The sequence below is a fragment of the Ipomoea nil genome, unplaced genomic scaffold (genome assembly GCF_001879475.1).
Source record: "Ipomoea nil cultivar Tokyo-kokei standard unplaced genomic scaffold, Asagao_1.1 scaffold2616, whole genome shotgun sequence".
In the NCBI taxonomy this organism is placed as follows: Eukaryota; Viridiplantae; Streptophyta; class Magnoliopsida; order Solanales; family Convolvulaceae; genus Ipomoea; species Ipomoea nil.
Genome location: NW_017619044.1, coordinates 107,579 through 122,900, shown reverse-complemented (window position 1 = coordinate 122,900; position 15,322 = coordinate 107,579). Strand labels below are relative to the sequence as shown.

Below are 15,322 nucleotides of genomic sequence, written 5' to 3'. Positions count from 1 at the left end.
CGGCAATTTGACCGGAGTGACCAAAATTGACAAAAATTACATAGTTAAAGTACTAAATTGAGACTTTTAAAACTCTGGGACTAAAATTAACAAGACCCCTATAGTCATATGACCAAAATTAAAATTTCTTCTATTATAAATCATAGTCTACATTGTAAAGTGAATTGTTGATATAAATATTCATTGTTAGTACATTGAATACTCATTTTTAGTATATTGAATATTCATTTTTAATGTAAAAAATGTTCATTTTTATATATATTACTTTAAAAAAAAATTAATATATTAAAATTGAACTTTCAGCTTAAAAATAATACGGAGTAAATATTTATCCGTAATGCACAATACAATTTATCATTGTGAAACACAACCGTGATATGTGCATATATATATATATATATATATATATAAGAGTTGGTCATATATGAACTGTCCAAGATTGAGGTGCTGGACTATCTAAGTGGGCTAATGCAACTATTATTCACTTGGGCCTAAGTTGTTAGAAGAGGATATGAAAGCAGGAGAATTAGGGCATTTTAGGATTTTTTTTTTCCTGCCCCCGACGCAGATCTCACTCCCTTTACCCTTCGAACCCTAGTTCTCCATTTGATCTTATCTTCTTTTCCCTTTCTAGTTATCTTACGATATTGTTAAATCGTGGAGTTAGGTCCTCTGCCTGGCTCGTCAACAAAGAGTGATGTGTAAAGAGACGAGGCTTACGAGGGGAATAGCAGCTGCCCCTGGCGTCTGGGAACAATGGAAAGTGTCCGGCGGCGAAGGGGGTTGGGGAGCGATCCACAGTTTAGTTTTGACGGATGGCCTGAAGTGAACATTATGGGAGCTGGAAAATGCGATGTGATGTGATTACGGAGATGTAGGGATTGTGAAGTATTCCGAAGAGCTAGACATGGCTTCCAACCGGAAATTGCCCGGAGGGAGTGGGGTGGGGGTAGGTCAGCCGCTATGAGGTCCGGGAACTATGCAAACAGTATGTCAATGCTTGGTGTTCCGTACTGTGGCTATAGGCTTCTCTTTCCAGTACCATTGTTGTAAAAATCGGTTGCCGAGTTCAGTCCTAGGCGGCTTCTGACCGACTAACCGGCCAATCCACCAAGTTGGGCGTCTAACTTGTCTGAATCTACTCAGCTGAGTTTTCCTTTTTCTTTTTGCTCGGCTACTTCTATATTTTCCCAACCATGTAACATATACATTTGATTAGTTTAGGAATGATTTATACTCGAACCTATGTTGTAACATATATCATTTTCCAACTTTTTATTTTTCAATTTTATTTTTTATTAATTAAAACAAAAATTTGTGAAATTACTACTTTCTTTTGTTCGCTACGGATTATAATCCACCGTACCCCCGTCCGTGGCTTCAATGAAGAAGACCAAGTACGTTCTCTTTTTGAAATTGATTTTATTTTTATTATTGATTGATTGATGTACACATGAGATTCAGTCTTTGGGTTGATGTCATTAAATGTACGGCTGTGGGCCCATTCCAGCATTTCCCCCTCGTGCATGACGACATCCCCGTTTGTCTCTTCATAAACATTGATTCTGGAAGTATCTTCACCAACCTTAAAAGTGTTATACAATGAAAATGTTGGAATCCCTATCCCATCATCTCCTCCTACCTTTCTTGATTCTGGTATTCATCGCTTCTCCTTCTCCTTCGTCCGGCGATTTGGGGACGACAAGCCACTACGGGCCACCCTATTACCGTAAGTTCATCTCATTCCTTTTTTCCGATTTTCTAAATATTAGATGAAGTCATTTTGTTAATCCGATTGTGTCGTTGGTGTGTATACACAGCCACCGCATGTTTCGGCAACGATCTATCCCAATTCCCCCTGAACAAGTATTTTGCGGCGGCCGGCGAGGAAATTTGGGATAACGGCGCGGCGTGCGGTCGTATGTACTGGGTGAAGTGTATAAGCTCTTATTTCCCGAAGACTACATGTACAGAAGGCGAGATGATTGAAGTTCAAATTGTTGATCGGGCGCAAACCTCTGTTTCGCCTCCTACCTGGCCAGGGACCAAAATGGCGCTTTCCGGCCCTGCTTTTACTGCGATTGCTGGTCTCCCCGTCGCATGGGTACAAATTGAATATAAACAGTAAGTGAAGTACTGCTTTTGCTTCATTATTATATATATATATATATTGTTGGATGTATTGTATGGTAATCCTATTACCCAAGGGAAATTATGTGTTAATTACCACAGGCCAATTGCCCAATTCTTGATATTTGGATGTATAGTAACGTATATTTGTACTTGTCATTTGTCCCTTGTCAGGAAATGATCAAATTAACGAGGGAGATTGATTCGGGTAAGTAAATTTTTTAGTGCTAAGTGTTTGTGTACTTAGCTTCGACATTTGTGCTGTAATAGTTTTTGATATGATGATTATTTTCATGACTTGTACTCTGTTATAAAGTGTGGTTTTTTATTTGAAATATTAAAATAATGACGAATGTTTGAATGATATTATTTTGTGATGACTTACTTTTAAAGGATATATGGTGAGTATTAAGTTAATGAGTATATGTACTGTCGACTTGATACATTCTCATTGGTTGACAGATTGATCGAATGATATTATTTTGTGATGGCTTACTTTTAAATGATATATGGTGAGTATATGTGTTGTTGATTTGATACATTCTCATTGGTTGACAGATTGATCGAAAAATCATGGCATTGGTAATTTGGTATAAACAGAGGCACACTAAAACTATGAGTTATGTTTTGGTTGGTATCTTTGAAGCATGATTTGGTTGTTGGGTCTAATGTATCTGTGGGTGTAGTCCTATGAATTATGCCATCTAAATATTATTGTGGTTTTTCAATGCTTGGTTTAGAAGAAAGTGTGTTAGTTTGCTTATTTGGTTGTTCAATTCACACTTAAAATGTTTTAATTTACAGATGAATACTACTTGTGAGTTGTGACACCTTTTCAAGTTGCTTTTGAGTATCGAAGATCCTCCAATTTTGGATGGCTTGATTTGGTTTTTGAATGTAATGAAGGGGAACATTATTGTAACTAAACCCTAGATTAAATTAAAGTTCTTTTATTATTCTTGTGATTTATTCAGGTGGTGTATAAACATTTAAGATGATGCATATGGTGGACTTTTTCCCCTTATTAAGGTTACCATCATTAGAGGTGGATAACTAATTATTTGGTCTATATGCATGAAAATGATAAGTCTGTTCAATTGTAATTTTTTAAAGTTTAAGAAGTTAATTGTTTTTCCGTATAAAGTTGAAAGACTTATTTGATTCTTTTGTTTTTTAATCTGTCTCGCAAGCTGGATTGTGACTTATGAGGATGTGTAGGTTAGGACTAGAAAAAAATTGATTCCTAGGTTAATTTGTGAAAGTTCATAATTTTTTTTTTCCTCGAAAAAGGAAAAGGTTAACTTGTGAAAGCTCATAAATTTTTTAGCCCACCTTGGACTAGTGCAGCCCAGATTAACACTTTGCCTTGAGAAATACAAATTAAATTATGTCATGGACTTGGTTTCATATTGTAAGACAAAGTTATATCGTTTGGATTTTTTCAGTGAACAAATTATACTATGGACTATAGTTCACATTGCAATGTGAAGTATTGACAAATGTTAATTTTTAGTATATTGGAAGTTTATTTTTAATTAAATGAAAATGAACTTTTTAAGAGATAATGTTTTGTGAATCTTTCAGTGTTATGATATTCTTGAGTTGGCTTAGTTGGGACAAATTATTGTATGGATCGTGTCCATATTAATGTGTGGATCACGATTTAATATTTTATATGTTAGAATAATGTGAATCATCTGTTAGAATATTAAGCTTTTAGGGATAAAATAATGTATTTTGTATTAGAATAATGTACATTATGTTTTAGAATAATGTATATTATATGAATTATAAAAATGTATATTGTAGTGAGTCACGTAAAAAAAATTATGCAAAATGATATCGTTTTTAGACCATAATTTATGCAACTGTGTAAACTATGATCCACGCAATAACTATTGCTTTCTTGGGGTGCCTCCCATTAATAGAAAAAAAAAAAAAAAAAAAACTTTGGTAAACTCATGGTCTATTTCCCGTGACACTTGTATATAAATTTACTTGGCCCCAATTTTCATCCATTTCATTTGGGCTTCTACCTTATAGCCCATAAGGTCCAAAGTATTCTCTTAGGGACAACTTCCGGGCCTTTTACTGTTATGAATACTAGAAAATGATATAAAAGCGGAGCAGGGGATTTAGGGCATTCTACAATCTAAAGTCTTCGAACCCTAGTTCTGCAGCTTCCAGTTTATGTTATCTCCTTTTCGCTTTCAATTTGTCTTACCATATTGTTGAATCGTCGAGTCAGATTTATGTGAGGCACATGAATCTTTCTGTTTGAGCACCTCAAGCTTGGGCAATTTGTCAAACATCTTCCGTTCATGGAAGATAAGGCTCGAGTTGCCGAGCTTGTGGTGCCCAAACTGAAAGATTTTGCCTTCTGCAGCTCGGAGTCGGAAGGGAAACCAACGCCGTCCCCCACAGATCTGAAATGGTGAACAGATTTTGCGTTTTTGCTGCTCAGGCTGGAAGATCCAAGCAAGTTGATTCAATACAGCTCCATTTTTTGTTTTGTTTTATTTTTCTTTATTAAAACGAAAAAGTATTAGTATTTTATAATCAAATATTGTGGTAAAAGCCATAAAGCCATATCTGATTCTAGTTTATGGAATCAATCATTTGAGCAATTGCAAAAATAGTATGAGGGCTAACTTGAAGACATTGCAGATGTTCTTATGTAAAATTTTAGTGAGTAGGCATATGCGAATGCATGTTTCATTAGCACTTGTTATGGACACTATGTTTCCATTGGAGAAGAAATACAATGTTAGTCACACAGCTAGATTGTTCAAATAAATTGAGAAGCAAAAAAACACAGCACTTAGATGCACCACTGAGCTTAGCTTCCAGAATCCTTCTTTGGGGGGTTCCAAAAATAGGATGATAGGTTCAAAAGATCTGGAGAAGCAGGTAGGTCATAGGTGTATCAACTGCAACATTTAGCTGGTCCTTGACTTCAATTGAGATATATTGTTGGTTAGGGTGGCAACTACAACAGTTCCCGTATAGATCCACCTTGCTTCAAAGTTTTCAAAAAAAAAAAAAAAACAAGATTGCTTCGACTTCAAACATGACATTACATGTCAGAGAAATGAAACAAGCCAAATTTATGATCTATAGGGTTCGGTGGGATCCGTTAGCAGCTAACCCCTTCAAGGGAGCCTCCCCGAGCAGGTTACTGAGGTAAATGAGGGAGTGACCACGAGCAAGTTTTGTCTGGCCGCTGCCACCTCCTCTGCCGGATGCCTCCCACCAATAAACCTCCTTCGTGTCTCTCTTAGGGTTTGGAAAATGAGCCTCCCACCAAAACCTCCTTTGCGTCTAGAAAATTTAGTCAACGAAAAATGTTAGGGAAAATGTAAGCAAAAAATGTTAGGGAAAATGTAAGCATAAAATATTAGGGAAAATGTAAGCATTTTGGCTTCCGCCAACACTTAAAACATGGTTGCCTTCATTACTCTCTCGTTGTCTTTGATTCCTCAGTTTCCATCTATTCTTATATATTTCAAAATGCAACCGCAACCAAACACTGGAAAAGAAAATGTTTTCCAAAAAATGAATCATTTCTAAAAAACATTTTCTAGCTTTTCAAATGGAACCTTAGTGGAAAAGAGATTGATCTTAATTTCATGACTCTAGTCTAGTGGATTAAAAGACAGCACATTAATATCAAGAGGTCTTTACAAATGCCTTTTGCCCTTTTCTTCAAGGAACCACATTGAAACCAGAAACTTGAAGTGGGATAAACCAAGCCTAGGATGTACTTATTCTTCCCCTAAAAGGTTGAATCCCCAATCCCAAAGGACTCCCATCCCGACTAGATAGAGTATTTAAGAGAATGTAAATCACGGTGATTCAATGGCTTAGCACACAGGGTCAAATGTCGGTGCGCACGGCTCCTTAGTCCCTTTTTCTAAATACTGCCAACTAAACCATTAAACTAAACTATACGGCCTACTAAACCATTAAACTAAACTATACGGCCTACTAAACCATTAAACTAAGCCCGTGCGGGCAGGATGGGCTTATTCTAAAGCAGGGTGTGGCAGCCTATTATGAAACAACAAGGGAGATTGGATTAAAGGCTTCTGTTTTAATTCGGATTCTGCTTTGTTGTGGAAGTAGAAACTTAGGCTCTTATTCAAGGAATGAGATTGGCTCATAAGATGGGTTCTGATAGTTTGACATTGGGGGGCACACACAATAATAGATACATTTCTGTAATTACAATTTATCATTTGAATGTTAATGTACATCACATCTATAGTGCTGCAGTCAAAACAATATAACTCACACTAGAAAGCAAAACATAGCATCTTATTTGATGAAGATAATCAAAGAAGAACAATGCATAAAACTAGAATGTCTTAGCTCAATACATCAACTCATCAATCACACAGTTGGACTGTATCCACCATTCGTATATATTAATTAACTGCATGGGCATGATGGACCCTAATCATGATCTAACATATGTTAATTGCATGTACATAATCTGGGCAGCGTCCGCCATGGGCATGATGGACCCTAATCATGATCTAACATATGTTAATTGCATGTACATAATCTGGGCAGCGTCCGCCATGGGCATGGTGGACCCTAGTCACAATCTAACGATTGTGAATCACAATAATATGGAAGAGAGACAAACATACAACTTTATTGAACGACAATATGGAAAAGATAGACAAACAAACAACTTTATCAGTTGCAACATTAGCCTCTACGAAACACACTATTTTCAAAGCTTTGTTGGTTGCCAGAGATCACCTTCATCTGTGAAGAAAAAGTATACATACATCAAACATTAACATTACTTTTTGCAACTGTTTAGGATTTTAATATAAGTATAGTTCATGTTTCATATGCATACATACCTTGCCTTAGATCAGTCATGTTTTAGTTACCATCATCATCAGATCCCTCGCTGTCTTCTTCCTCGGTTTCACTTTCTTCTTCTGGCGTTTTGTCCTAGGAGAGCAATTCCAAGTGAGAACACAAACATAGGAAGTAATAAGAAGCAGAACCATATATAGTTCGAATGTTAGGATTGAGTATTTGAGAGAGAGACTACCTTAATTCCAAGTTTGCGAACAATTAAATCATTCCCCCCAAAGTCCTTTAGCTGATCTTTAATTTCCTCTGCAGACTTCACAAGGGAAGAATAACAACTTTCTAACTCGATTGATTCCAGCGTGTAAATTTCAGCAAATTCGTTTGGAATGCTTACTAAGTCCCAACAGTTTTTTAGGACTAGGCGCTTCAAAGCTGGGAAGTGTTCAGGACTTGCATTCCAATGTTTGAGATCTGAACGTGCAATGAGGAAGAGCTTTAAATTTTTAAACCCCTCCTCGGATGGATTCCACTTTGAGCCGCAGAAGGCAAAATCTTTCAATTTGAGTACTTCAAGGTGGGGCAGCTTGCCGATTATGTCCATCTGCTTCCATGGAAGATAGGTGTAACGAAGTGACAGCGTCTTAAGGTTTGGTGATAAAGCAGCTGGAAGAGAAAAGCGCTCGGCCCTTCCCACTTCAAATTTTAACTTCTCAAGCCGATCTAAATGAACAAGACTATCAAGAGCACCATGTGGCAATTTATCGTCAATGTAAATCCCTAATTCTTTCAACTTAGGTACTCTTGTGAAGTTAGTTTTTTGGTCCACATTGGCAACTTTCACCCAATAAAGAGACTGTAAACTTTCTTGAACCGAATTTGGAAGATAGAGTGCCGCCCTCCTGGAAAGATGAGCATGCCTTAGCAGTGGCAAATCCAAAATATTAATCGGTAATTGCAAGCGATCCTCCTCCCTCCATGAATGAACCACGAGAGTTTGCAAATTCTTAAGCTTCAATAATTGAAAATTGTAAAGAGAACCTATAGTAGTTAAACCCAAGTATCTCAAATGAACCAAATCCTCTAGCCCGCTAGGCACACCATGCCAGTATTTTATTAAAGACAAGTCCAACACTCTTAGCAATTTCAAACACGGGAATTCCAATTTGCATTTCGCAAGATATATATCCTTACCAAAATGCAGAAAGGACCGGATCCTATCAAGAACGTGATTCCCATGAGTTGCTTGAGTGATTGGCCATTGATTTTTCCTGCAGGTTATCCAACGAGAACTCGACTTTGATCCACTCTGTGCATCCATAAGGTTCTCCTTTCGTGCCTCTCTCACGCAAATCTCATGCAACAGATCATGGAGCTTACACGACTTGATTTTCCCATCAAAACTCCGCGTGTTAACCTGAACTAAACTTCTACTAATAAGATCAAACAGGTAAATCACTGACACCTCTTCCAAACTCATATTCTTCCCCGACATTAAAAACCCCTCGGCCGCCCATAATTTAGCCAATTTCCCCACAAGAATGTCGCTGTCTTCCGGGAACACTCCGAAGTAAAGAAAACAAGCTTTCAAGTGACCAGGCAAGTAGCTATAGCTCAATGACAGTACTCTAGAACATGTTTTACTAGGATCCACTCTATCCAAAGACCTAACATTGTCTGCAACATCCCTCCACTGCTTAGATTCAATAAGTTTTGCTAAAAGCCCAGCAATCACAACAATGCTTAGAGGCAATCCCTGACATTCCTTAACAATATTTTTCCCAATTTCTGCAAATCCACTGCGATTAAAGTCCTTTTCCCCAGACACCTTTAAAGAAAACAATTTCCAACTTTCATCCGGATGTAGAAATCGCATTAGGTGAGTAAACTTACCTAATTGCCCCGAGCTATCAACATACTTAGCCACCTCGTCATGCCGGGTGGTCATCAAGATTCGACTGGAGTTCATGTTGTCGGGGAAGCAACCTTGGATGTCGTCCCAGGCTTTAGTGTTCCATATGTCGTCTACCACGATCAAATACCTTTGGCCCATCAAGCTTTTGCGCAGTTGGTCCGCTAGCTCCCCGTCGTCTTTCTTGTAGATTTCACTGGTCAATGGCACAATGCAGCCCAGAAGGCGAAGGAGAATCTCTTTTTTGTTGTGCTGGTGTGAGACGACAGTCCACGCGGAAATGTCGAAGAAAGATTTGATTTCGGAGTCTTCATACACTGTTCTCGCCAGGGTCGTCTTCCCAATACCTTGTAGAAGTTGCGTGAAAATTTATTAATCAGAATGAAGGAAGCAAACGATTAATAGTTATAGAATGAGATAAAATAACCTATGAAAAGCAACAACTCAAACCTAAAATAACCAATAAACACTGAGTCAAAACTAATAGAAACTATTAATTCTCAATATACCGCCCATCCCGGTGACGGCGACGACTTCTCGGTTTTTAGACAGCTGTTTATCGATGAGCAACTCCGATATCCTCTGCAATTGATCCTCGCATCCTATCATTTCGTTCTCGGCGGCCAAATTGTGGTGGGCGGAGCCGGAAATCACGGAGATTTCCGCCGCCGCCTGCGGCGGCGTTGAAGGCTCTTTGGCGGGGAGTTTTTGCTTGTGAATCTCGATCGGGGATTCGAGCGATTCGATCTCTTTCGCTACGGATTGGAGGGTGTTACGAAGGCCGCGATCTCCATTGCTGGAAGCAAAATACACCTCTCTGAGCTTTGACTCGATTTTGGCCTCTGCTTCGACAGCTACGTCTCGGATTTTGGCGTCCAGAGCTTCATCTGCGGTTTGTATCTCCGATTCCTCCAGAAAGGTTTGCAGTGAGCGGAGCTTGTGGAATAACGAGACGGCTATTTGTGAATCGTCGAGAATATTGTTCAAGAATGGATTGAATTGCAGAAAGTGTTGGTCTACAACGCCCAGTAGAGAAGTTACGGCAACAAATGCCATTGGAGAGTTGTACTGAGCTAGCTAGTACACAGAGAGAGATGGAATCAGAGCTCGGATTGAAAATTTACTTTGAGCTGAGCTATGGAGTTACATTGTCAACGATCTAAAGTCAATGGTCTACGCAACCAGGTCATTTTTTTTTTAATCTTTTCTTTACTTTCAAAAATAAAAATACTCCCTAATACACTGTCCCGGACAAGCAAGATGAGGCAAATTATGCTGTGCATCCGTATGCACGATGCATGGTGCATACGGATGCAAAAACGACGTCGTTTTAATAAAACGCGCGTCTCCCCTTAAAAAAAATAAAAATCAGGTTCGATTCCCAACAACAACATATAAACTAAAATTTCATAATCGATGAACTATAATTCCATAATCGATGAACTATAATTCCATAATCTAATCTATGAACTAAAAATTCCAGAATGAATGAACTAAAATTCCATAATCTATAAACTAAAATTTCAGAATCGATGAACTACAATTCCATAATCGATGAACTATAATTCCATAATCAATGAACTATATTTCCATAATCTATGAACTAAAATTCCAGAATGAATGAACAATATAATGTTGTTGCTGGGAATCGAACCTCAATTTTTTTAAAAGGAGAGACGCGCGTTTTTTAATAAAACGACGTCGTTTTGACATCCGTATGCACCATGCATGGTGCATACGGATGCACAGCATAACTATTGGCAAGATGATCACAATTAGAGCCGTCAAAATGAGCTTAGTCCGCCGGGCTTTTCCACCCCGCCCGTCAAAAAGAACAAGATGGACTCGTGTTTTTGAAGCCCGTTTTAAAAACGAACTTTTTTGCCCGCCCTGCCTAGCTCTCGGGCTTGGCGGCACCCGCCAGCCCGCCCTTTTTTTTTTTTTTTTTTTTTTTTTTTAGTTATATATATATATATATATATATATAATATTAGTTACTGTTTATATATATACAGTAACTAATATATATTAGTTACTGTATATATATAATAGTAACTAATATATATATTAGTTACTATTATATATATACAGTCACTAATATATATTAGTTACTGTATATATATAACAGTAACTAATATATATATATATATATATATATATATATATATATATATAATATGTATAATATAATAATATAAATATTAGTGTAGGTTATTCAGTAACCACGGTTATTACTCCTTCATAACTGATAAATAGTCGAATAGTCAAATAATTGATTTTTTTTTTTTTCATATGAATAAGTGTTTTAAGTAGATAGCAATTAAGTTATTAACATAGTCAAATTAGAGTTTAGATTTTATGGACACATCACACATGATTAAAGAAAAAAAAAAAAAAAAAAAACAGGCGGGCTTTGGAGGGGGCCCGCGGGCCTAAGGCGGGGCGGGGCGGGCTGCCCCTACCTAGACCCGTATTTTTGGCGGGCTTTTTAGCCCGCCCCGCCAAAAGGCGGGCTTTGGCGGGCCCCGTCCCGCCAGCCTGCATTGACAGCTCTAATCACAATTTAGTTCGAACCGTGTCCTATAAGAATCGAAAATTATAGGGATGGTTTTGATTTCAAATTTAAAAATAAAATAAAATTATGAGTGTATAGAATCGAAAATTATAGGGATGGTTTTGATTCCAAATAAAAATTATAAGTGTATAATCATCGTTTACAACAAAAATTAAGTGTATAAGAGTATTTTTATAAGAAGTTTTTGGTGTGGTTTTGAGAAAGTAAGTTTTTGTAAAGGAGAGAAGGTGACGAGAGAGAGAAAAAATCTACATTCAAAATGTTGATTTTTATCAGACTTGTGGGACCCATCAAAATCTATGATTTTCGCGCCCTGCATGAAGCACAACCCAACATCCAACCGAGCACATTAATGACGCTTTTCAAATTTTTTTTTTTCTTTTCTTTTCCTTCCCATCATTTCTTTTCTAATTACACATGCAAAAACTCCTCAAAACTACAACTCTTGAGTATGCTCTAACCATTATTTTTTTTTATTAGACCACGAGGCCTAACTGTAGGATGCACTTTTAGCTCGTACCATACTCAGACTAATCCTTGTTCACACCGAGGTGATCTAATTAAGGGATAAAGTACTGACCATATTAATTCTTCCATACAAGAAGGGATTCGAAATCCAGACATTGTATAACCATCATTCACAACAACAAAAAAAAAAAACTATAATTAAAGACAGTGGCATAGCTGAGATTTTTCTTTAGGAGATGAAAAAGCAAAGGGAAAATAAATTCAAAAATGTTCAAATACAAATAAGATTGTTAAATTACAAAATATATTATAAATTACAATACAAGGTTTATGATAAACTACGGGATAATACTCCTCCACTCTCTCCTATATTTTGAAATCGTTGTAGAACTGCTTCATTTGAAACTTGATCAAAAATATATTTTTCAACATAAGGCACAACTAAGCAATCATTTCAACATATGACAAATTAGTAATTAACTAGGGATAATCCACACTTAATAATTAGTAATTAACAGATTAGTAATTCACATAACTTAGCAATTAGCAATTAGCAATTAGGACAATTGTTAACCATAATTAATTTGATAAAATAATTCAAATAGAAAATACATTATAAATTATACATCTCAATATATATATATATATATATATATATATATATATATATATATATATATATATATATATATATATATTCCATAAACAAGCCGTTGAAAGTCGAAAACAGCAACAAGGGAGTATAAAATCATAAAGAAACAATTGAATGTCGAAAACAACAAGGGATTCAAACCCCCGACACGCATTTGCCAACTCGTTCAACACTTCTATTGTTTACTTGTAGCTGTTTTGATATATTTATATCTAACACACACACGCGCGCGCACATACACACATATATATATAAGGGCTAGGGGTCGGGGTGGGGTGAGTGGGGGCAGCTGCCCCCACTGTAGCTCCGCCCCTGATTAAAGACACAGTACACAATTTAATTAGGGTTAATTCCACCAGAGGTCTCTTGTCTTTGGTGGTAATTCCATATTTAGTTCCAGACTATCGTTTTTGCCATTTTACATTCTAGACTATCGATTTTGGACAATTTTAGTCCTTATTATGACCTTTTCTATTTTTAGTAAGGGTATTTTTGTCTCTTCATATTTTTCTTTTGTTATTTTTTCAATTGCAACCGGTTTAATTGGTTTAGAACTTTACTAAAAATTGATTGAAAAATATGATTACTAAAAATCAGAGGGTACCTAAAGTTCTAAACCAATTAAACCGGTTGAAACCATTAAAAGATAAAATACTGACCAGATTAATTCTTTCATACAAGAAAGGATTCGAACTCTTGTATAACCATCATTCACAACAAAAATCATAGATCAAACAAATGCTTGGGCAACAACCTTGAAGAAATATCATTTTGACAGATAACATCCAACCACATTAACCCTTCAAGGAATCTAAATAAGAAACAGATCAGATGAGAAGAACAATTAATCTTAATGATCGAAAACCATCGCATTGACAGACAAACTCCATCATTATTAACTCATCTCATTATAGCTTCTATATGATTCCCTTCAAGAAATACAAATTGAAAAGCTAAAATTATTTGCAAATAACTAAATACAATGTAGGATTCTCCCTTTTTGCCAAATGTCATCTTTCTAGGCAATATATATATATATATATATATATATATATATATATATATATATATAAACTTCAGCCATTTTGAGGAACTCACACCGTTCCTGCCCCTTGCAAATCGGTGGATGAGATAAATTGTAGAATAGAGAAAATGATATTTCAAAATTAGAAACAATATATAGAGAAAATGACATTTATGAATTATGTACATGTTATCTAACATTCGTGTGATTATTGTAAGTTGTGGAACGTGTAAATAATTATATGTAAAGTTAATTAGATGATGGATAAAAATATATATAATTGTGAAGTGATTTTATCATAATTGAATTCAAAATTGAAATTTCTTATCCAAAGAAAGTTGGCATGGAATTTAACTTCTTCAACAACTATCCTGACTATGGGGTAAACAAGAGCTGAACTCGAATAATCTAAGCTCGAAACTCGATTCGATTTAGAAAATCAAAGCTCAAACTCAACCAAGCTTTAATTTTTTGAACTCGAGTTCAAGCTATTCGAGCTCAACTCGAATACATTCACTAAAGTTTTTATAAATTTATTTTTATATAATAATAAATTTTCATCCAAATATTACATTTGGATTATAGCCATTTTATAGCATATAAATATAAATATAAATATATAAATATATTAGTTAAATTACTAATATTATATTTATATTAGGTATAAAATATAGAGAAATAGCTTTGTAAAAAAATGATAGAAACTTCTAAGGAAATAAACCACCAAAAATGATCTTCAATATCCATTAACTATCATTGCTGGCATAAGTTTTTCGATCATTAGATCGAAAAACTTGGTCCCTAAACCAATCCATGTAATAATGATTGTCCCGAGGTTACCCCTGCACAATAGAAATTTCCAAAGTTCAAATCCTAAACTCTAGAACGGGTAGTTTGAATGCTACTGAATCTATTATGTATCTACAGTATAAAAATTATGGATATAGATTTGTGTACACTATGTGCATGGTAAGCACGTGCTCATGGTATAATTTGCCTTGTTCACTTGTTTGTGTTGTATTATTATTTTTACTTTTTGTTTTATTTCTTTTAATATTATTTTATTATTATATTTATAATATAATATGAAAGTGGGACCATTTTAAGAAGTGAGAGAATATTGCAGGGATGTAGAACAAATAGTAGATAATTTGTAAATTTGAGAAGTGAGACCCATTCGAAAAAGTGAGAGAAATTTTTGAGATAAGGATAGCCTTAACTAGTTTCCTAAGAATCCTTTTCCTAAACATAAACAATATAATCTGAGATCTGCTTCAATAAATTAAATATTTATAATTGTTGTGTGCGTCTTCCCTTTGCATGTGATGGCTACAATATAATGTCTAAAGCAATGCCGCTGGTATCCGATGCATCACTGTCGCTGCCGGAAGATATGGTCGCCGAGATCCTGAGTTGGTTGCCGGTGAAATCATTACTGAGATTTAAGTGCGTCTACAAGAAGTGGCGCCAATTTATTCAACAAGATGATGACTTCGTCCAAAAGCATCACCGCGGCGCTGCCACATGTTGCTACTATCAAAATAAATACATAAATCAGTTTTGTTTGATGAGAATCATGAGATTCTCATCACGTTGTATTGATATAGAAAAAGGGTTAGTGTTAGAGCACGAGCACGAGGGTCATAAAGATCCCATGGAAAGGCTTCGCATAAGGAATCCGGTGACGAGGCAAACGGTATACTTGGCCGATCTCCGTGTTGGCGATGA

The 15,322-nt window shown here is 36.0% G+C and overlaps 2 protein-coding genes across 2 annotated transcripts; one reads left to right on the top strand and one right to left on the bottom strand.

Moving 5' to 3' along the window:
* The first annotated feature begins 570 nt into the window (after positions 1 to 570).
* LOC109154296 (EG45-like domain containing protein) lies at positions 571 to 3,086 on the top strand. The gene is made up of 4 exons (XM_019302120.1): positions 571 to 1,729; positions 1,821 to 2,124; positions 2,305 to 2,338; positions 2,935 to 3,086. Exons 1-3 carry the CDS (start codon positions 1,603 to 1,605, stop codon positions 2,309 to 2,311), a joined length of 438 nt encoding a protein of 145 aa, XP_019157665.1. The 5' UTR covers positions 571 to 1,602; the 3' UTR covers positions 2,312 to 2,338; positions 2,935 to 3,086.
* Positions 3,087 to 6,420: 3,334 nt separating this feature from the next.
* On the bottom strand, positions 6,421 to 10,038 carry LOC109154299 (putative late blight resistance protein homolog R1B-14). Its single transcript, XM_019302123.1, has 4 exons — positions 9,385 to 10,038; positions 7,205 to 9,222; positions 7,008 to 7,101; positions 6,421 to 6,906 (listed from the first exon to the last, which is right to left on the bottom strand). Exons 1-3 carry the CDS (start codon positions 9,929 to 9,931, stop codon positions 7,030 to 7,032), a joined length of 2,637 nt encoding a protein of 878 aa, XP_019157668.1. The 5' UTR covers positions 9,932 to 10,038; the 3' UTR covers positions 6,421 to 6,906; positions 7,008 to 7,029.
* Between the last annotated feature and the right edge of the window lie 5,284 nt (positions 10,039 to 15,322).

Excerpts from the sequence above, each read along its gene's own strand:
- LOC109154296 (XM_019302120.1), top strand. The coding sequence starts at position 1,603 with ATGAAAATGTTGGAATCCCTATCCCATCATCTCCTCCTACCTTTCTTG. Across the intron at positions 1,730-1,820 it reads CTACGGGCCACCCTATTACC|CCACCGCATGTTTCGGCAAC; the intron begins GTAAGTTCATCT and ends GTGTATACACAG.
- LOC109154299 (XM_019302123.1), bottom strand. The coding sequence starts at position 9,931 with ATGGCATTTGTTGCCGTAACTTCTCTACTGGGCGTTGTAGACCAACAC. Across the intron at positions 9,223-9,384 it reads CGCCGTCACCGGGATGGGCG|GTATTGGGAAGACGACCCTG; the intron begins GTATATTGAGAA and ends AACTTCTACAAG. Across the intron at positions 7,102-7,204 it reads TTCGCAAACTTGGAATTAAG|GACAAAACGCCAGAAGAAGA; the intron begins GTAGTCTCTCTC and ends TTGCTCTCCTAG.